Raw genomic sequence first — 22,392 nt, 5'->3', positions numbered from 1 at the left:
TGGGCCTCCATGCGAGACCTGTGTGCCTTGTTGCGCTGTTTTGAGTACTCCACCAACATGGCCAGTGGCAATGACGCCGTTCTCAGCTTAACTATCCCACTTCCATGCCTCCTTGAAAAAACAATTCGGGCGATGATGGAAGAGGATGTGGCACAGGATGAGGAGGAGGAGGAGGATGAAGAGGTAACATTTCCAAGGCTTTCAGGGCAGTCATTCGCAAGGGGCTCCGAGGGTGGGTTCCTGCACACGCAAACGCCAGGGACGCAATTGTCCAGCAGGGGCACAGTTCTGGAGGATGAGGAGGATGAGGAGGAGGAGGAGCTGGAGGAGGAGATGGAACCATGTTCACAGCAGGGTGGCACCCAGGCCAGCTCATGGCCATCACTGGTGCGTGGCTGGGGGGATACAGAGGACACGGACGATACACCTCCCACAGAGGACAGCCTTTCGTTGCCTCTGGGCAGCCTGGCACACATGAGCGATTACATGCTGCAGTGTCTCCACAACGACCGCCGAGTTGCCCACATTCTAACTTGTGCTGATTACTGGGTGGCCACGCTGCTGGATCCCCGTTACAAGGACAACGTACCGTCCTTAATTCACTCACTGGAGCGCGATCGCAAGATGCGCGAGTACAAGCGCACGCTGGTAGACGCCATGCTGCTGGCATTCCCATCTGACAGCGGGGCCACAGTGGAAGCACAAGGCAGAGGAGGAGGAGGAGGAGGTCGCCAACGCAACCAGGGCACCGCCAGCACCTCAGAAGGCAGGGTTAGCATGGCCGAAATGTGGAAAAGCTTTGTCAGCACGCCACAACAAACAGCAGCACCAGCAGCTCAGATGGAACGTCTTAGCAGGAGGCAGCATTTTACCAACATGGTGGAGCAGTATGTGTGCACACGCCTACATGTAGTGAATGACGGGTCTGCCCCCTTCAACTTCTGGGTCTCCAAATTGGGCACATGGCTTGAGCTTGCCCTTTACGCCTTGGAGGTGCTGGCGTGCCCTGCAGCCAGTGTATTATCTGAACGGGTATTTAGCACGGCTGGGGGCGTTATAACAGACAAGCGCAGCCGCCTGTCCAGAGACAATGTGGACAAGCTCACGTTCATTAAAATGAACCAGGCATGGATCCCACGGGACTTTTCCGTACCTTATGCAGAATAGCAATGGATACCGACCTTACCCACCCATTGTTCCATTTTTGCTCTTTCTCACTCTTTTGGGGTGTACCCTCATTTAAAATTTTTGAAAAGAAGCAGTGTTGGCTACCTCGTCCTCCTCCTCAGGGCCAGATTAATGTAGGGGCTATTGGAGCTGCAGCTCCAGGCCCCTACCTTTTATATAGGCCCCGGGTTGGCCATATTCACTGTTACCGCTCTTCTGTCACTTGTAAACACAGAAGTCTGGCTTCTATGCTCGCTTCCCCAGGCAGCACCCTCAGAACCTCCCCACACAGCGTGAAGGCCGGACAAGGAGGGACAGTTGGCGATGCATGGATGTGTTTATGGGCTTCAGAGACAGCATCCCATGTTGAATTAGGCATGCATGGCTGCACCCTTCCTCCTCTGGGTGCATGGCAAGGCACGGCCCTTAAGGCCCTTCAAAATCCTCAGCACCAAGCCCATGATGCTGTTAATCCGGCCCTGGTCCTCCTCCACCGCCGCTTCCACCTACACCGCCCATAGGTGTGCGCAGCCTATTGCATTAAGGTGTGCACCCCAAAGTTGAAATACACATGCATGTGTTTGCCAGCAGGGAGAGTAATGTATCGGGGCCATGTACCTGTAGGCAAGGAGAAATAGAGCAGAGCAGGTCCCAGGGAGATCTTTCCCATCTCCTCACTGGCAATGCTATGTGCCCTAGGTGATTAGGGTGTGCCCAGGCACACCCAGCACACCCTGTGCGCACGCCTATGTCACCGCTAGGCTTGTGACGGTATCAGATTTTCATGCTGCGATTAATTGATTAAGGTTTTGCCACGGTATACGGTATTATCACGGTATTCTATTATTAAATTTAAATTATTAAATTTCCACCTCACTTCAATTTCATTGCTGAATTTAGGGGCTTTGGTTCACTTATGCACATTATTATATAGTCAGTCAGTACAGACTCTGTGAACCAGGCCTAAAATAGGTCATCAAGCAGTGTCTGGCCTAACTGGTGATAACTGGTTCTGGCGCTCGGCTCCGATCCGATGGCCTGGTCATTAAGAGGGCAAATCCTTGTGGTCAAGAAGTGGTTAAACCTGAAGGAGGTGTTGTTTATAAATTACTTTACTATTGCTTTAGGCCTGGTTCACATGTATGCGGGTTGGTGGTTCACATTTGCACAGGCATAGCAGCCCATTGATTTGAATGGGCTGCTATGCCCTCATTTTCCGCAGAAAAAAGGTGCATGCAGCATTTTTTTAAAATTCAGTGGCCTTGAAATCCATCCTGCTTTTGCACCATGCGACTAACCTGCAGTTCCTGCTCTGGCAAGCTTTCTGCATTTTTTGTATACGTGGGCACGGCATTTAAAAATAAACAGTTTGCGTGTGCAGCAACGGCAGGTAAGTCGCATGGTGCAAAAGAAGGATGGATTTCATGGCCACTGCATTTTTTTAAATTCTGCATGCACCTTTTTTCAGCTGAAAACGCAGGCATAGCAGCTCAAGCCCATTCACATCAATGGGCTGCTATGCCTGTGCAAATGTGGGCCCCCAACCCGCATACATGTGAACCAGGCCTAAAGCAATAGTAAAGTCATTAATTGGTTAAACCTGCAGGAGGACCGGTGTTTTTATCTATTAATGACTTTACTATTGCTTTAGGCCTGGTTCACATGTATGCGGGTTGGGGGCCCACATTTGCACAGGCATAGCAGCCCATTGATGTGAATGGGCTTGAGCTGCTATGCCTGCGTTTTCAGCTGAAAAAAGGTGCATGCAGAATTTAAAAAAATGCAGTGGCCATGAAATCCATCCTTCTTTTGCACCATGCGACTTACCTGCCGTTGCTGCACACGCAAACTGTTTATTTTTAAATGCCGTGCCCACGTATACAAAAAATGCAGAAAGCTTGCCAGAGCAGGAACTGCAGGTTAGTCGCATGGTGCAAAAGCAGGATGGATTTCAAGGCCACTGAATTTAAAAAAAATGCTGCATGCACCTTTTTTCTGCGGAAAATGAGGGCATAGCAGCCCGTTCAAATCAATGGGCTGCTATGCCTGTGCAAATGTGGGCCGCCAACCCGCATACATGTGAACCGCCAACCCGCATACATGTGAACCACCAACCCGCATACATGTGAACCAGGCCTAAAGCAATAGTAAAGTCATTAATAGATAAAAACACCGGTCCTCCTGCAGGTTTAACCACTTCTGGATCGCAAGGATTTGCCCCTTTAAAGACCAGGCCATCGGATCAGAGCGCCAGGACCAGTCATCACCAGGTAGGCCAGACACTGCTTGATGGCTATATAATAATGTAATGTGGGCTGCTAGGCGTGTGTGTGTGTATATATATATTTATTAGAGCTGCACGATTCTGGCCAAAATGAGAATCACGATTTTTTAGCTTGGAATAAAGATCACGATTCTCTCACGATTCTCTGTGTAACAAAAAAAAAAAAAATTGGGATAACTTTACTGTTACGTTTTTTTTTTTTTTTTTTTATTCATTAAAGTCTAATCATTGCGTTTGAAAGACTGCTGCGCAAATACAGTGTGACATAAAATATTACAACAATCGCCATTTTATTCTGTAGGGTCTCTGCTAAAAAAATATATAAAATGTTTGGGGGTTCTAAGTACTTTTCTAGCAAAAAAAAAACTGATTTTAACTTGCAAACAGCAAGTGTCAGAAAAAGATCCAGTCTTTAAGAGGTTAAACTTCCTTTCTCCCTGGCAGAGGGAAGGAAAAGATACAAATGTAATCATTTTTGTTTATAGTTAGGAGACTTAATGCTGAAAGGTGTTAGCTGAGTGAGTGAATGAGTCATCCAGCTCACTGAAATGTATCAATTCACAAGTCAGGCAGACTTGACAGAGAAACTCGGTATTTTAAAAATGCCACAATAACAATACCGTGGGTATGCAATACCGCGATATATCGAATTACCGAAAACCGGCATATGTCTAGTCACCGCCACATCCACCACCACCTCAACCTCCCTCCTACTCCATATGGGCCTCGTCCTTCAGAGATGAAGAAGAACATTGTTTTATTTTTCTGTTTTTTTTTGTTGTTTTAAGTTATTTCCCTATCCACATTTGTTTGCAGAGCACTTGCCATGCTCTTAATTACGTTTTGCTGCCATTTGCAGCACTCTAGCCCTTTCCTTTGGTGTTTTAGAGCCATTTTAGTGCCTTAAAGTTCGGGTCCCCATTGACTTCAATGGGGTTCGGTGTCCGGGAAAAGTTCGGTAAAAGTCCGGGACACGGACCCGGACTTTTTTTTAAAGTTCGGCCGAACCCGTCGAACACGGACATCTAGGTGTTCGCTCAACCCTAATCATAAGGCATCAAATATGCTGTTTTTTTGTTTTTTTTTTATCTGCAATTTTTTTTTTTTTTAAAAGAACAAAATTTAATTTCTGAGCACATAAAGTGGAGAAATGAAAGAACAAAATAAACACGAGCAGGTGTTAATGCCGATAATTTTCTGAAGGCTAAAATATGTCTAATAGATGTCTTTAAATTAGGGAATGTTGAAATAGTCATATCACAATAAATAATTACAAAGTTAGACTTCCCCATGGAATACAGTGTAATTATCTATCTTGAATTCATATTTGTGGCAGGGTAAGTGTGCATTAGCAGGCTTCAAAACACATTAGCATTATTCATATTTTCCAATCAGCGATCAGGTATCATCAGTTTATTTATTCATCTGCATTGGTTGTGAGGATGAATAAATAAACAGGTTTAATACCGTTTAACAAAGAGTAGAATGAATTTCATTAGTGACCTTCAGAAACCAGATGAAGGAAACGGGTTCAAACGGGTTCCAAGTTAGGGGAGATAAAGCAGCCCGTCCTATGGCCAAGGACCATGTGTCACCCTTTGTTACTTGTTGTTCAGCCCTTAGACTCCAGCAGTCTTTAGTTTGAGTGGGAAGGGAAAATACTAGTGATCACTACTAGCCTGATGTCCTCCATTGTCTGACAACGTCCAGGTGACGAAACGCATTGAATGTAGTCTATGTACACCAACATAATTACATGGAAAGGCGGTGGAGGCAAGCAACAGGAGGATGCGCTGGAGCAGTCAGTGTCCTCCACCATTAGTTATTTGAGCGATTTAGTCAATTTATGGTTTTAACTAATAAAGGATACTGCCCTAGGTGTGTGCAGCCTATTGCATTAGGGTGTGCACCCCAAAGCTCAAACACACGGATGCATTTCTCTGCAGCCTCAGCTGCATGGGACAGTGAATAAACGGGAAGTGCTCTGTGCTGAGTGGATTCCTGTTCATTCACAATAGGAAGCATAGTAATCGCAGTTTACTATGCTTCAGTTATGAATGAACACAGTGAGTGAGTGTGTTCACTGTTCTCATTTAGAAATTACATTTACTAGCCCCTTCCTCAGCTCTCCATCCTGAAACAGTCTCTGCAGCAGCTGGGAGGAGAGGAGGGAAGCCAGCAGCACTGGGGTGGGTGGGTGCAACATGAGGGAGAAGCCCAGGCAGTAGGGGGAATCTGCACCGCATGTAGTGATTAGAGTGTGCCCAGGCACACCTGGCACACCCCCTGCACACGCCTATGGATATTGTACTGTGATTTCCCTTTTCTTTTCATGTGCGTAGATTCTAGAGTGAAGAAATGTTTGACTAGATATATACTGTATATAATTAGATGTATAAAAACAACATATTTTTTAGACCAGCTCATCAATTTATCTGGTCATCTATATTTAGTGAGTTCTTTCACACAAGGGTTCATTCACACTAATTTTGGTCTCCAAATAGTGATCTGATCACTCTTCAGAGGCTGTTTGATTGGGAGTGAGGAAGTGTTGTACACCATCCACTTTTACCCCTTGATCCTGCACTAGCAGGCTGCAAACACAAGGGGTATAATTGCTGCCACGATTGAGAGGCATTGCTGCCTCTCGGTTGTAGGGTAGTGGTTGGGGGGGCAATAAAAGCGCTGCTCAACTGCAGAATTTTACCTACCCCAACCGCTAGCGTGAACAAGCCATTGGCCATTGCACCCGGTGGTGGTGAACAATTTTGTGTTATTTGGAGGGGCACAGAATGCATGGACTGCAATAACCCCTTCCCTACAAGAGTCATTTTCTTTTTTTTTGCACACATATTAAACAGTTGCTGTTTAATATGTGTGCAGATACATGATTCTGCTCTTCTGGGTAGGAGGCGCACGCACGCCGCTGTCAAGCCATTTGTGCTGTGATTAGTCACAGTTCAAGCAGATCAGCGTGTACCGGCCAATGGATGACCGCCGGCACCCACTGATTGGCAAGGAGACAGACAGGACATGTAAACAAGGCAGAGCGCTAACCTGTCAGCGTTGAGCAGGTGAAAGCACAACATACAGTACACACAAAACACTGGTTAGGCACACATTTCACCCTTTGATCGCCATAGATGTTTAACCCCTTCCTAGCCAGTGTCATTAGTACACTGACAGTCCATATTTTTAGCACTGATTGCTGTATTAAGCCCCGTACACACGCACCAATTGTTGGGCATAAATTTTCGGCCAACGTCCGATCGGCCGATTGTTCGTCAGTCAGTACAGATTTCGGCAGACAAAAGTCAGATGAGCAAGACTGGGCATGCTCAGAGAAGAAAAAACACACGAAAAGTAAACCAGAACATGACATCACTTCTGCAGTTGGTTGTTGTTGGCCGACAAAATTCGTGTGCAGTCTAGAGCACATTTCAACCAACACAACAACACTGGACAAAAGACGGCCGATCGTTCGGCCGACAATTGGTGCGTGTGTACGAGGCATTAGTGTCACTGGTTCCCACAAAGTGTACAAAGTGTCAGTACATGTCAGATTGACCGTTGCAATATCACAGTCCCGCTATAAGTCACTAATCACCGCCATTACTAGTATTTAAAAAAAAAAAAATACATAAAAGTTCCAGTATATCCCATAGTTTATAGATGCTATAACTTTTGGTCAAACCAATCAATATACACTTATTGAGATTTTTTAAACTAGCAATATGTAGCAGAATAGATATTGGCCCTAAATAAAAAAAAAAAAAAAAATGAAGAAAAAAACGCAGTGGTGATCAAATACCACCAAAATAAAGCTCTATCTGTGGGAAAAATGAAATAAATGTAATTTATGTACAGCCCTGCATGGCTGCGCAAAAGTCAGTTAAAGTAACGTAGTGCCGTATAGCAAAAAAAGACCTGGTCATGAAGGGGGGGGGGGGGGTAAATCTTCCGGAGGTCAAGTGGTTAAAATGCACAGTTTAGGCCTGAAGATTAGATAAACCACCCAAATTGTAGATATTTTCTGGTGGTTGTAATTTTGCACGTCACGCAATATTGGCGCACCTGTTTATCAAACACAAATGTTCAGTAAAAAATACATTAAGATATTGATATAAAGTTGCGACAAGTTACTAGATTCCCAGCATGTCAAGCCTTAAAGTTGCACACACCTGGGAAACTGCTACAAAATTTGGTACCTAAAATTAGTCTATAGCCACTCCGTTAAAAGTTATTACAGGTTATCAGTTTATCAGTGGTCCCCAAACTGTGATCTGAGGGCCGAATGTGGCCCTTTGCTTGCCTTTATCAGGCCCTTCCTCCCACTGATAGAGGACACTATTCTGTCAACTGACATCAACTATGGGACACCATTTCTCCCACTAACACCAACAATGGGGCACTATTCCTCCTAATGATATATATGATGGGACACTATTCCTCCCACTGACACCAGTGATGGGGCACAATTCCTCCCAATAATACCAACAATAGAGCTCTATTCCTCCCAATGATACAAAAATTATGGGGCACTATTCATCCCAATAATATTAACAATAGGGCATTATTCCTCCCAATGATACAAACGATGGGGCACTATTCCTCCCAATGATACCAACAATGGGGCACTATTCCTCCCAATGATACAAACGATGGGGCACGATTCCTCCCAATGATACCAAAACTGGGGCACTATTCCTAACAATGATACAAACAATGGAGCATTATTCCTCCCAATGATACCAACACTGGGACACTATTCCTCACAATGATACAAACAATGGGGCATTATTCCTCCCAATGATACCAACACTGGGGCACTATTCCTCGCAATGATACAAACATGGGGGCATTATTCCTCCCAATGATACCAACACTGGGGCACTATTCCTCGCAATGATACCAACACTGGGGCACTATTCCTCGCAATGATACAACCAATGGGGCATTATTCCTCCCAATGATACAAACGATGGGGCACTATTCCTCCCAATGATACCAACAATAGGGCATTTTTCCTCCCAAAGATACCAACAATGGGGCACTATTCCTCCCAATGATACCAACAATGGGACACTATTCCTCCCAATGATGCCAACGATTGGGCACTATTCCTCCCAATGATACCAACAATAGGGCATTATTCCTCCCAATGATACAAACAATGGGGCACTATTCCTTGCAATGATACAAACAATGGGGCACTATTCCTCCCAATAATACCAACACTGGGGCACTATTCCTTGCAATGATACAAACAAGGGGGCATTATTCCTCCCAATGATACAAATAATGGGGCACTATTCCTCCCAATAATACCAACAATATGGCATTATTCCTCCCAATGATACCATCAATGGGGCACTATTCCTCCCAATGATACAAACAATGGGGCACTATTCCTCCCACTAATACCAGCAATAGGGCATTGTTCCTCCCAATGATACAAACAATGGGGGCACTATTTTTCCCAATGATACCAACACTGGGGCACTATTCCTCCCAATAATACCAACAATAGGGCATTATTCCTCCCAGTGATACCAACACTGGGGCCCTATTCCTCCCAATAATACCAAAAATAGGGCCCTATTCCTCCCAATGATACAGACGATGGGGCACTATTCCTCCCCCTAGTACCAAATGTGGTTATGTTTACTCCCACTGATGCCAGGAAAATTTCCGCTAATGCTTGCCTTAGTCTGGCCCCCTAAAGTCTTAAGGACAGCAAACTGGCCCTTTGTTTAGAATGTTTGGAGACTCCTGGTTTAGAATTAAACAACAATCATGGCAATATGTAAAATACATAGCAAAATTAACATTGTTGGACGTAGGTGCATATACATGGGGGAGGGGGGGGGGGGGCTTAAAAAAAAACTGTGTCATACTTTCATGACAGGTTCCCTTTGTGACATCAGGAGTCTAGTAGCAGATTTCCCTAAAAGAAGGACACCAAAAATCACTTACTTTCTCTTCTGGCTATCCTGCAATGGCAACATAAAGTCCAAACGTGGTTTTAACATAGGTTTAACCACTTAGCGACCTCTCTATAGCAGTTTTACAGTTACCGGGCGGAAGCTGTGCGCAGGATCACGTATATGATCCTGTATTTCTACCTGCAGGGGGCGCACTCGCCACTTCTGCTGTGATTATTCAATGTCCTCCGACACCCGCCAATTGTGTGTAAACAACACAGAACGGGGATCTGCCTATGTAAACAAGGCAGATCTCGGTTCTGACATGGGGGAAGACATGGATTCTGTGTTCCTGCAAAAAAAGGACTAGAATCTCTCTCTTTCCCTAGTAAAAGCAGCACACATAGTAAGCGCAAACACTGACTAGGCACAAAGTTAACCCTTTGATCAACGTAGATGTTTAACCCCTTCCCAGCCAGTGTCATTAGTACAGTGATAGTGCATATTTTTAGCACTGATCACTGTATCAGAGTCACTGGTCCCCAAAAAGTGACAAAAGTGTTAGTTTCCGATTGCCCACCGCAATATCGCAGTCCCGCTGTATATCATTGGTCGCTGCCATTACTAGTATAAAAAACAAATTCCATATATATATCCCATAATTTGTAGACGCTATAACGTTCACGTAAACCAATCAATCTACGCTTATTGGGTTTTTTTTTATTTATTTTTTACCAAAAACATGTAGCAGAATACATATTTGTCTACATTTATGAAAATGTATTTATTTATGTTTATACAATTTATGAAGGGGGTACATTTTCCGGAGGTCAAGTGGTTAATCTGCTTTTCAGAATAGTGACTTTGCTATGGATGTGATAGATTTATTACAAAAAAAAACAACATTTAAGGGTCCTTGCTGAGCAGGCGGACGAAAGGCCAGTCTCCACGCACTGTGCTGAGATGGACCTGTCAGATCCCCGCTCTCCTCTACGGGAGATCGACTGAAAACGGACCGCCTGTCCTTTTTTTTATCCGATACGATCCTCCAGACGGATGGAAAATAGGGTTACCATCCGTCCGGACATTACAGACAGGATCGGATTGGATAACAACGGACATGTCACTGCTGACATCTGCTGCTCCATAGGGGTGCATGGAGCATTCAATCAGGTGGACCTGATCGGAAAGCCCGTGTGAAAGTGGCCTAATGCTTTCAGTGGAAGCACACATCGAATATAAGCCTTATCTCACCTGAGTCTGCCATCTTCTGCTGCTGCCCCTCCTGGGATAATCTTGGTAATAAAAATGCCCGGGTCGTCTCCTACGTGAGGATTATCTATACCTCCGGCAATGCTAAATCCAAGGCCAGAATTTCCCTAAAACAATAAAAAAGAAATCTGAGAACACATATAGAAACATATTTATAGAATATAAATAGAACAGAATAATGCATTATTAAATCCCATATTATTTATACACCTCTAATCTCATTTTCTTGATTGGATCCTTATGCCTCGTACACACACATCGATTATTGGCCGGGAATTTTCGGCCAACGTCCGTTTGGCCGATTTTCGGCTTGTTAGTATGATGCTTCCGACAACCGACTCCGACTTTTCGGCCGAAAGAAATCTGGTGAGCAGACTATAAAATTTTTGTTGGCCGTCAACACAACGGCCGATTTTCCGTCAGTCAGTACAGATTTCGGCAGACAAAAATCTGATGAGCAAGACTGGGCATGCTCAGAGAAGAAAAAACACACGGAAAGTAAACCAGCGCATACCATCACTTCTGTAATAGATTTTTGTTGGCCGAGAAAATTTGTGTGCAGTCTAGGCACATTCCAACCAACAAAACACAACTCTGGACAAAAGTCAGACGATCGGTCGGCCGATAATCGTTGCGTGTGTACGAGGCATAAGAGAGGATAGGATCAGACGTCATTCAGCAGAGCTAAAGCCATTGTACCAGTGGAGTGTCTTCTATGCTGGTGTCTACTTCTCTTCACTTCCTGTCCCAGAGATACAACAGGAGGTCAGTGGAAATTTCTCCAAAGCGAGAGGAAATCCCCTCCTAGGGCCACCAAACACATTACAAGCTGACTATATAATCAACTTTTGGCTACTTTTAAAAGACTCTTGGACATACATCTCAAGGATCAAAACATTCAGGGGTATGAGAAATGATTCATACCTTCACAGGTTGAACTGGATGGACTATTGTCTTTATTCAACCTCACCTACTATGTAACTATGTAACTATAAACTCACCTAAACAATGTAATATGAGAACCTACCTAATCTGTCTAATCAATCAAATCAGACATGCCCTTGAACTACATACTTGTTAGAAGATCTAAAGGAGATGATACAATCAGATTCCAATGTGTGTGGTAAGCCTTAGACCAGGGGTTGGTAACTTTTTAAAGGTTGAGATCTACCTGGACAACATGGAGGAAATCAAAGATTGATAGGGGGGCTAAATAAATAACTATCAAGACCCAAATAAAAAGATGGCATGAAGAACACACAGTGTGTCACAGTAGTGTCTCCTTTTCACTTCACATCAGCCCCCCCCCCCCCCCAGTAGCGTCCTCAGCCCCCCCGCCCCACAGTAACGTACCCTGCTCCCCACAGTAGTGGCCTCTGCCCCCCCCCCACAGTAGTGTACTCTTCCCCCTACAGTAGTGTCCTCTGCCCCCCCCACAGTAATGTACCCTGCCCCCCACTGTAGTGTCCTCTGCCCCCTCACAGTAATGTACTCTTTCCCCCATAGTAGTGTCCTCTGCCCCCTTCACATCACCCCCCCCCCCCACAGCAATGTCCTCTGCCCCCCCCCCACAGTAATGTACCCTGCCCCCCACAGTAGTGTCCTCTGCCCCCCCTCACAGTAATGTACTCTTCCCCCCATAGTAGTGTCCTCTGCCCTTTTCACATCACCCCCCACCCACAGATGTGTCCTCTGCCCCCCCCCAGAGTAATGTACCCTGCCCCCCACAGTAGTGTCCTCTGCCTGCCCTCACAGTAATGTACTCTTCCCCCCACAGTAGTGTCCTCTGCCCGCCCTCACAGTAATGTACTCTTCCCCCCACAGTAGTGTCCTCTGCCCCTTCACATCACCCCCCCCCCCCACAGATGTGTCCTCTGCCCCCCCCCAGAGTAATGTACCCTGCCCCCCACAGTAGTGTCCTCTGCCCGCCCTCACAGTAATGTACTCTTCCCCCCACAGTAGTGTCCTCTGCCCGCCCTCACAGTAATGTACTCTTCCCCCCACAGTAGTGTCCTCTGCCCCTTCACATCACCCCCTCCACCCACAGGAATGTCCTCTGCCCCCCCCACAGTAATGTACCCTGCCCCCCACAGTAGTGTCCTCTGCCCCCCTCACAGTAATGTACTCTTCCCCCCACAGTAGTGTCCTCTGCCCCCCCTCACAGTAATGTACTCTTACCCCCACAGTAGTGTCCTTTGCTCCCTCCCACAGTTATTGTCTTCTCCCCCCCAAAGTAGTTTCCTTTGCCACTCCGTAGCAGTGCCCCCTGCATCCCTAAACATCACGCACCTCCCCCACTGTAGTGTCCTCTGCCTCTCTTGACCCCCCCCCCCCCATAGCAGTGTCCTCTGTGTCCCCCCCCCCCCTCCTCCTTCAACAGTAGTGTCTCCTGCCCCACCCCCCATAGCAATGTCCTCTGCCCTCAGCCTCCTTTGCATCACCCCCCCCCCCTCTTCTGTCCCTCCAACCCCCCCCCCCCCCCACCGCCCCCAACAGTAGTATCCTAAACCCCCCTCCCCCCCCAAAGCAGTGTCTTTTGCCCCCTTCACAAACACACAGCACTGTGTAGACAGCAGCAACTCCTACCTGACAGCAGGTACAGCAGTAGAGTGAAATAAGAAGAAAAAACTGGCGCACACCACAGCAGAGCTTGAATAAAGTAAATGCTTTTTATTAATATTAAAATGTGTGATTGTGCTGCCTCTAAATCTAGGTAAAAATAATAACTAGAAAGTGACAAAAAATAAGTGTTTCATATATATATAAAGTGCCAGTGCAAATTAAATCCATAAACAAACATATAATGCAAAAAAGACCAATGTAATAAATAATAAAACTTCTTAAAGCTTGTGTAATCACAAAATTCTCTATTTGATGAGGTGCTTAATAGGGATGACACCACAGTATAACGACAATTTTCCACTCATGCTCCTTTCACCAGGTGAAGTGCAAGCTCCCCTCCATTACAGACCCCTAAGGGTCAACAAAGCATAAACACAGATCAATCTGATGGACCAAACTCTGGTGTTCAGGTCAGTGCTGTATCTTGGCCTAGGCCAACAAGGCCCAGGCCTAGGCACTTTGCAGGGGGACAGCAAAAAAGCTTCACCCCGCACGAAAAAAAAAAACAGCCTCCTCCCGGCTCCCACACAAAAAGGGTCTCCGCTGGCTTGCACTACACATAGTGCCAGTCTTATGGGGCAAATTGGGCAGGAGGGCAGAGCCCAGGAGGCAAATCAGTCTGGCAGCCCCATAAAGCAGTCACACTTCTACCTGCCGGATTGGTAATATCGGCCGGTGAGGCCGCCGACCACACTTAATACAACTGGCCCGATGGCCGCCAATGCTAATAAGTGTGGCACTGCAGCCTAATGCTTCGCCTACCCTCCTCCGCCCCCAGGTATGGCAGACATCATGTCAATAATATAATTTCATTTCTTTAAACATCCTTGTCCTTGAGAGAGCATATTGAATTGCATCATATACAATTAAGACTTTTACCTGTATATGATTGCAATTATATTTTGGACCTGCTCACCTCATATGTGCTATCGCAATATGTCACTGGATTAGTAAGATTACTCCAATCTTATAAGATATTTGGAACTGTTTGCTGCCGCTGATTATTTCACGTATTTGTATAATGATTATGAACTTCCTAGTCATTATACAAATTGAAAAACTTAAAAGGTTTGGCGCTCAACAGAAAATTAAATCACAATGATTATCAAAATTAAAATGAAAAGAAACCACATACGTGCTAATGGTGGATGCTTCAAACTTGAGTACTTAAACAAAAGTGACAATATACAGTATATAAATCAAGTCTCTAGTGCTCAAAATCATCAAAGTGTTAATCCAAATGACAGCAGCTGATGGAAAATCACGGACTTGATAGGAGTGTAATCCTTAACTGCTTGCCGACCGCCGCAAGTAGATTTACTGCGGCGGTCAGCCCCTGCCAGGCAGAGTGACGTTAATTAACGTCACTAGCCTGGGAGGGTCTGGGGAGCGAGCGCGCGCCCGCGGAGGCGCGCTCCCGCTCCCGCGCGGTCACGCACCCCCCCGCGCGTGTGACCAGCGGACCCGATGTCCGCCGGCCACTCGGCGATCGTCGGGGGAGAGGGAGAATGTCAGGCAGCTTGTGTAAACAAGCTGCCTGTCATTCTCATCGCTGTAAAGACACTGATTACTCGGATCTAGTATGTAGATCCGTTGATCAGTGTCCTTACAGCTAGAGCCACAGCCAATCACAGTAAGAATCACGCCCCTAGGGACACACACAGCCCCTCCCTCCCAAATAAAGTTAACCCCTTCACTGCCAGTGTATTTTTACAGTAACAGTGCATATGTATAGCACTGATTACTGTAGAAATGTCACTGGTAACCCCAAAAGTGTCAAAAATGTCAGTCAAGGGTCCGATCTGTCCGCCGCAATGTCGCAGTACCGCAAAAAAAATCGCAGATCGCCGCCATTACGCGTTAAAAAAAAAAACAACAAAAATGACAAAAATCTTTCCCTTTGTTAGTAAACGCGATAACTTTTGCGCAAACCAATCAAAATACGCTTTTTGCTATTTTTTTTACCAAACATAGGTAGGATAAAACAAATTGGCCAAAAATGTTAAAAAATTTTGATTTTTACATTTTTTTTTTGGGGAATTTCATATAAAAAAATGTGAAAAATATTGCTATTTTTGCAAAATTGTCGCTCTTTTTTTGTTTATAGCGCGTGATCAAAAAATCGCACAGGTGATCAAATACCACCAAAAGAAAGCTCTGTTTGTGGGAAAAAAAGGACGTCAAATTCGTTTAGGTACAGCGTCGCACGACCGCGCAATTGTCCGTTAAAGTCACGCAGTGCTGGATCGCAAAATACCCCCTGGTCTTTTAGCAGGAAAATCCTCCGGGGCTTAAGTGGTTAAAGCCACCACCGCCACACGCTCACCCAGTGCAAGCAAATATACCCGATTACCAGAGATATAGGACCCCTACGTTATAGGGGGTCATTATAGCATATTTCTTTCCACATTTGATCCGACCAAGCCCTTCACCAATATTATATGGTACTTGTTTGTAGAGCAGGTACTCTCTCACCATAGAAAGTGTATAGCCAGACCAAGAGTTAGTTCAGGATCAAGACATAGGTAGAGAGAAACAAAGAGGCTCTCATGGTGCAGTAATTTATGATAAAACCATTTCATGTTTGAAATCACACTTACTACAATCCAAAGTATCAAAAGCCTTCAGTGCAGGAATCTCGGTTACAGAGAATCGGAACGCCGCTATCACAATCCACCTGCGTTCCACTTAATCGGAAGTTGAGATCACACGTTCCCGACGTACATTTCGTCAGTCCGTGCTAACGTCATCAGAGGGTTGATCCCCTGATGACGTCAGCACGGACTGACGAAATTTACCTTGGGAACGTGAGACCGCAACTTCCGGTTAAGTGGAACGCAGGCGGATTGTGATAGCGGCGTTCCGATTCTCTGTAACCGAGATTCCTGCACTGAAGACTTTTGATACTTTGGATTGTAGTAAGTGTGATTTCAAACATGAAATGGTTTTATCATAAATTACTGCACCATGAGAGCCTCTTTGTTTCTCTCTACCTATGTCTTGATCCTGAACTAACTCTTGGTCTGGCTATACACTCTCTATGGTGAGAGAGTACCTGCTCTACAAACAAGTACCATATAATATTGGTGAAGGGCTTGGTTGGATCAAATGTGGAAAGAAATATGCTATAATGACCCCCTATAACGAAGGGGGTCCTATATCTCTTGTAAGCAGGTATATTTGCTTGCACTGGGTGAGCGTGTGGCGGTAGTGGCTTTAAGGATTACACTCCTATCGAGTCCGTGATTTTCCATCAGCTGCTGTCATTTGGATTAACACTTTGATGATATTGAGCACTAGAGACTTGATTTATATATATATATATTGTCACTTTTGTTTAAGTACTCAAGTTTGACACATCCACCATTAGCACGTATGTGGTTTCTTTTAATTTTAATTTTGATAATCACTGTGATTTAATTTTCTGTTGAGCACCATACCTTTTAAGTTTTTGCAATTGTCCACGTGTACCACGTTTATGTTGCAGCTCATAGGGTTGAAAGAAATTTCACAGCACACACAAATTCACATTTAATTCAGTAGTTTTTAATTTTATCACATTCATTTGCGCAGGTTTAGTTGGTGGTTTACACCAACCTCCTTCCTTCATTATACAAATTGAAATAATCCTATGATTACAATCAGTGGCAGCAAACACAAGTCCAAATATCCTAAAAGGAAGGAATAATCTTACTAATCCAGTGACATGAGGCTGTATTAATGGGCACTGATAAAGCTGCACTGATGGCCATTGATAAGGTGGCACTGATAAGCTGCACTGATGGGACTGCACTGATAAGGCATCACTGATATGCTGCACTGATGGGCACTGATATTCTGCACTGATGGGCGCTAGTAGGCTGCACTGATGGGCACTAATATGCTGCTCTGATGGCCACTGATGATACAGCAATGTTGGGTACTGATAAACTGCACTGATGGGCACTAGTGAGGCTGCACTGATAAGGCAGCGCTGATGAGCACTGATGAGGCTGCACTGATGGGCACGAGGCGGCACTGATAAGCTTCACTGATGGGGTAGCATTGATATGCTGCCCTGATGGGCACTGATATGTTGCACTGATGGGCACTAATAGGCTGTACTGATGGCCACTGATGAGGGGGCACTGATGGAGCTGCACTGATAAGGCAGCACTGATATTATGCACTGATAGGCTGCAATAATGGGCACTGATGGGCTGCACTGGTGGCCAGGGATGGGGCTGTACTGATGGCCACTGATGAGGCTGCACTGATGAGCACTGATAAGGCTGCACGGATGGGGCTGAATTTTTGTGAACTGATGAGGCTGCACTGATGGGCACTGATAGACTGTGGTTGTGGTCTGTGATTTACAGATGACAGGGCGGGTCATAAACAGGAAAGGGTGTGGCTTTTACAGGAAGGGGTGGGGTCTTTTTTAAATTAGGGGGTGCCCAAGTTTAGTCAGGCCTAGGGCAGCACAAAACCTTAATACACCACTGGTTCAGGTTCCTTTAACCATTTCTGGCCTTTTTCTGACACTTGTTGTTTACAAGTTAAAATCAGTTTTTCTTGTTATAAAATGACTTAGAACCCCCAAGCATTATATACAGTGGGTACGGAAAGTATTCGGACCCCCTTAAATTTTTCACTCTTTGTTATATTGCAGCCATTTGCTAAAATCATTTAGGTTCATTCTTCTTCCTCATGAATGTACACATAGCACCCCATACTGACAGAAAAACACAGAATTGTTGACATTGTTGCAGATTTATTAAAAAAGAAAAACTGAAATATCACATGGTCCTAAGTATTCAGACCCTTTGCTGTGACACTCATATATTTAACTCAGGTGCTTTCCATTTCTTCTGATCATCCTTGAGATGGTTCTACACCTTCATTTGAGTCCAGCTGTGTTTGATTATACTGATTGGACTTGATTAGGAAAGCCACACACCTGTCTATATAAGACCTTCCAGATCACAATGCATGTCAGAGCAAATGAGAATCATGAGGTCAAAGGAACTGCCTGAAGAGCTCAGAGACAGAATTGTGGCAAGGCACAGATCTGGCCAAGGTTACAAAAAGATTTCTGCTGCACTTAAGGTTCCTAAGAGCACAGTGGCCTCCATAATCCTCAAATGGAAGACGTTTGGGACGACCAGAACCCTTCCTAGAGCTGGCCGTCCGGCCAAACTGAGCTATCGGGGGAGAAGAGCCTTGGTGAGAGAGGTAAAGAAGAACCCAAAGATCACTGTGGCTGAGCTCCAGAGATGCAGTCAGGAGATGGGAGAAAGTTGTAGAAAGTCAACCATCACTGCAGCCCTCCACCAGTCGGGGCTTTATGGCAGAGTGGCCCGACGAAAGCCTCTCCTCAGTGTAAGACACATGAAAGCCCGCATGGAGTTTGCTAAAAAAAACACCTGAAGGACTCCAAGATGGTGAGAAATAAGATTCTCTGGTCTGATGAGACCAAAATAGAACTTTTTGGCCTTAATTCTAAGCGTTATGTGTGGAGAAAACCAGGCACTGCTCATCACCTGTCCAATACAGTCCCAACAGTGAAGCATGGTGGTGGCAGCAACATGCTGTGGGGGTGTTTTTCAGCTGCAGGGACAGGACGACTGGTTGCAATCGAGGGAAAGATGAATGCGGCCAAGTACAGGGATATCCTGGACAAAAACCTTCTCCAGAGTGCTCTGGACCTCAGACTGGGCCGAAGGTTTACCTTCCAACAAGACAATGACCCTAAGCACACAGCTAAAATAACGAAGGAGTGGCTTCACAACAACTCTGTGACTGTTCTTGAATGGCCCAGCCAGAGCCCTGACTTAAACCCAATTGAGCATCTCTGGAGAGACCTAAAAATGGCTGTCCACCAACGTTTACCATCCAACCTGACAGAACTGGAGAGGATCTGCAAGGAGGAATGGCAGAGGATCCCCAAATCCAGGTGTGAAAGACTTGTTGCATCTTTCCCAAAAAGACTCCTGGCTGTATTAGATCAAAAGGGGGCTTCTACTAAATACTGAGCAAAGGGTCTGAATACTTAGGACCATGTGATATTTCAGTTTTTCTTTTTTAATAAATCTGCAACAATGTCAACAATTCTGTGTTTTTCTGTCAGTATGGGGTGCTATGTGTACATTCATGAGGAAGAAGAATGAACCTACATGATTTTAGCAAATGGCTGCAATATAACAAAGAGTAAAAAATTTAAGGGGGTCTGAATACTTTCCGTACCCACTGTATATTTTTTAGCAGAGACCCTAGAGAATAAAATGGAGATTGTTGCAATATTTTTTAGCACACGTTATTTTCGTATCGGTCTTACAAACACAATTTTTTTGGAAAAAATTTACTTTTTTTAATTAAAAAATGAGAAAACAGTAAAGTTAGCCCAATTTTTTTCTATAATGTGAAAGATGATGTTACGCTGAGTAAATAGATAACCAACACATCATGGAATGGCGACAAACATTGGTACTTAAAAATCCCCATAGGCGACACTTTCAAAATTTTGCAGGTTTACCAGTTTAGAGTTACAGAGGAGGTCTAGGGCTCAAATTATTGCTCTCGCTGTAAAGTTTACGCCGATACCTCACATGTGTGGTTTGAACACCATTTACATATGTGGGTTGGGGACGGGGTGCTTTCATTTTTCTTTTTCTATTTATTTTATCTTTTATTTTTTTATTTTTACGCTGGTTTTTTTTAAAAAAAATGTTTTTGAACACTTTTATTCCTATTCCTATTTTATTCCTATTACAAAAATAGATGACATAGAGATAAAAATCCCTTGTAATAGAAATAAGCATGACAGGTCCTCTTTAATGTGAGATCTGGGGTCAAAAAGAAAAAAAAATGGGCTCTTTAAATCGGTTGCTAGGAAGCGTTGTATGACGTTGCTCCGGTCCTCCAAGGCCATAGAGTCGAGTGAGGGCCATCTTGCCCTTACTCAACTTTCTGCCTGAGGGGACAGTTGACCAGATCATTTTCCTGGCGGTGGGTCCGGTAAGGGGGGAAAACGACCGGGAAGTGGCAGGGGGGGGCACCTCTCCCGCCGCCCATAAGGGTGATCCCGTGGTGAATCTGCCGCTGGAACCACCCTTATGTTAAAGCGGACTGCCCGCAGTGTCAGAAAATACCAGGGTTTTGGCAGTGCCATAACCCCGGTATTTAACGTCAAAGTATTGAGCGATGGAATTCCCTCTCCAAGATGGCGCCACACCGCTCACACATAGGTCATAGGCAACAAACAAAAAAAAACAGCTTCCAATAGTGCAGTACCCGGGTTATTAAGCTCAACACACTGCACAGAGCCCACTTCATAAAATGCACTCACATTTATTAGGTAAAAAAAACAAGCGTATAGTAAAATCAAACGGCGGGAGTTTTCACTGGATCACGTGAGAAGTTGGGATTTGGCAAGGCTTCACCCCCTTTCCCTCCGAGGCAGCCAGGTACAAATTCGGCATATAACACATAAAACGATTTGCCCCCTATTTTCAGTGGAAAAAAGTGTGTGTTATATGTCGATAAATACAGCATATGAAACACTTACCTATATTTTTTGTCACTTTCTAGTTATTATTTTTACCTTGATTTAGAGGCAGGGCGATCACACATTTTAATATTGATTTATTGCGGATGTGGGAACACATTTGGTGATTGCAGCAGCTGCACCCTGTAATTTCCTAATTTCTATCAATAGGTGGCAGTGTGCTACTACCACATTTAAATGCTTTTTATTGACACATGTCAAGCCTCAATGTACAAACAGGAAAATGTAGATGAAATTTTTCATGTGAACAAATACACTGCGTCCGCGTGAAACGCGTCTACATTTCCGGTTTGTACCTTGAGGCTTGACATGTGTCAATAAAAAGCATTTACTTCATTCAAGCTCTGCTGTGGTGTGTGGTTGTTTTTCTCTTCTTGATTGTACTATTGCGGTGGCGAGCCGAGGCCAGGCACCCATGCTGGATTGCTGACATTCATTCACCTGAGCGGTGTATACACCTCTCTGGCATTTACAGCATAGTGGAGAGCGGGAGGCAGCACAGTACTGGATGGAGGACGGGGTGGGAGCTGCCAGAGTTACTATTTTAAGTTAACCAGCAGGTGATTGGTTGCTCAGAGCGTCCGGCATCGCAGCAACCAATCACCTGATGATTAACATGAAACGTTAACGGAGTGTCTTCTATGCTGGTGTCTGCTTACCTTCACTTCCATTCCCAGAGATACAACAGGAGGTCAGTAGAAATTTCTCCAAAGTGAGATGAAGTCCCCATACACATTACAATCTGACTACACAATCAATTTTAGACTTACCTAAATTATGTAATATGAGAACATATCTACTCTGTCTAATCAATTTGTATCCAATCAGGCAGGCCTTTGCAGTACATACATGTTGAAACGTCTAAAGGAGATTGTACATTCAGATTCCAATGTGTGTGGTTTGCTTTAGACCAGGGGTTGGCAACCTTTCAAAGGTTGAGATCTACCTGGACAACATGGAGGAAATCATAGATTGATAGAGGGGCTGAGGGGGGGGGGCGCGACCTATCAAGCCCCCATAAGAAGATGGCATAAAGAACAAATTGTGTGCCTACAGTAGTGTCCTATGCTTTCCTTCACATCCCCCTCCACAGTAGTGTCCTCTGCCCCCCTTTACATCACCCCCCACAGCCAAGGTAGTGTCCTCAGCCCTTGCCCCCCCACACATTAGTGTCCTCTGCCCCCCACAGTAGTGTCCTTTGACCCCCCCCAGTTAGTGTCTTCTGTCTTCCTGCCCCCGCCCCCCCAGTACTGTCCTCTGCCACTCCATAGCAATGTCCCCTGTACCCCTACACATCACCCCCCCACTGTAGTGTCCTTTGCCTTATTTACTACTTAACAGCAGTGTCCTCTGCGCCCCCCCTCCACAGTAGTGTCCTCTGCCAGGCCCCCCATAGCAGTGTCCTCTCCGCTGCCCCCTTCACATCGCCCCCCTTCCTCCACCCTACTGTTGTGTCCTCTACTGCCCTAAACCCCCCCCCCAACTGTAGTGTCCTTTGCTTCTCTTGCTCCCCCATATCAGTGTCCTCTGTGCCCCCCCTCCACAGTAGTGTCCCCTGCCCCTCTCCCCATAGCAGT

The 22,392-nt window shown here is 45.1% G+C and overlaps 1 protein-coding gene across 10 annotated transcripts in view; it reads right to left on the bottom strand.

Moving 5' to 3' along the window:
* Positions 1–22,392, bottom strand: part of DLG2 (discs large MAGUK scaffold protein 2) — a 2,359,657-nt gene that overhangs the window by 858,414 nt on the left and 1,478,851 nt on the right. For all 10 annotated transcript variants that reach the window (XM_082244450.1, XM_082244453.1, XM_082244456.1 and 7 more), the window contains one exon: positions 10,630–10,754. In XM_082244450.1, coding sequence (XP_082100576.1) covers positions 10,630–10,754 — 125 coding nt within the window. The remainder of the gene's footprint in view (positions 1–10,629; positions 10,755–22,392) is intronic.

Source organism: Pelophylax lessonae (assembly GCF_965119305.1).
Source record: "Pelophylax lessonae genome assembly, chromosome: 2".
NCBI classification, from domain to species: domain Eukaryota; kingdom Metazoa; phylum Chordata; class Amphibia; order Anura; family Ranidae; genus Pelophylax; species Pelophylax lessonae.
This window is presented reverse-complemented; position numbering and strand designations above follow the sequence as displayed.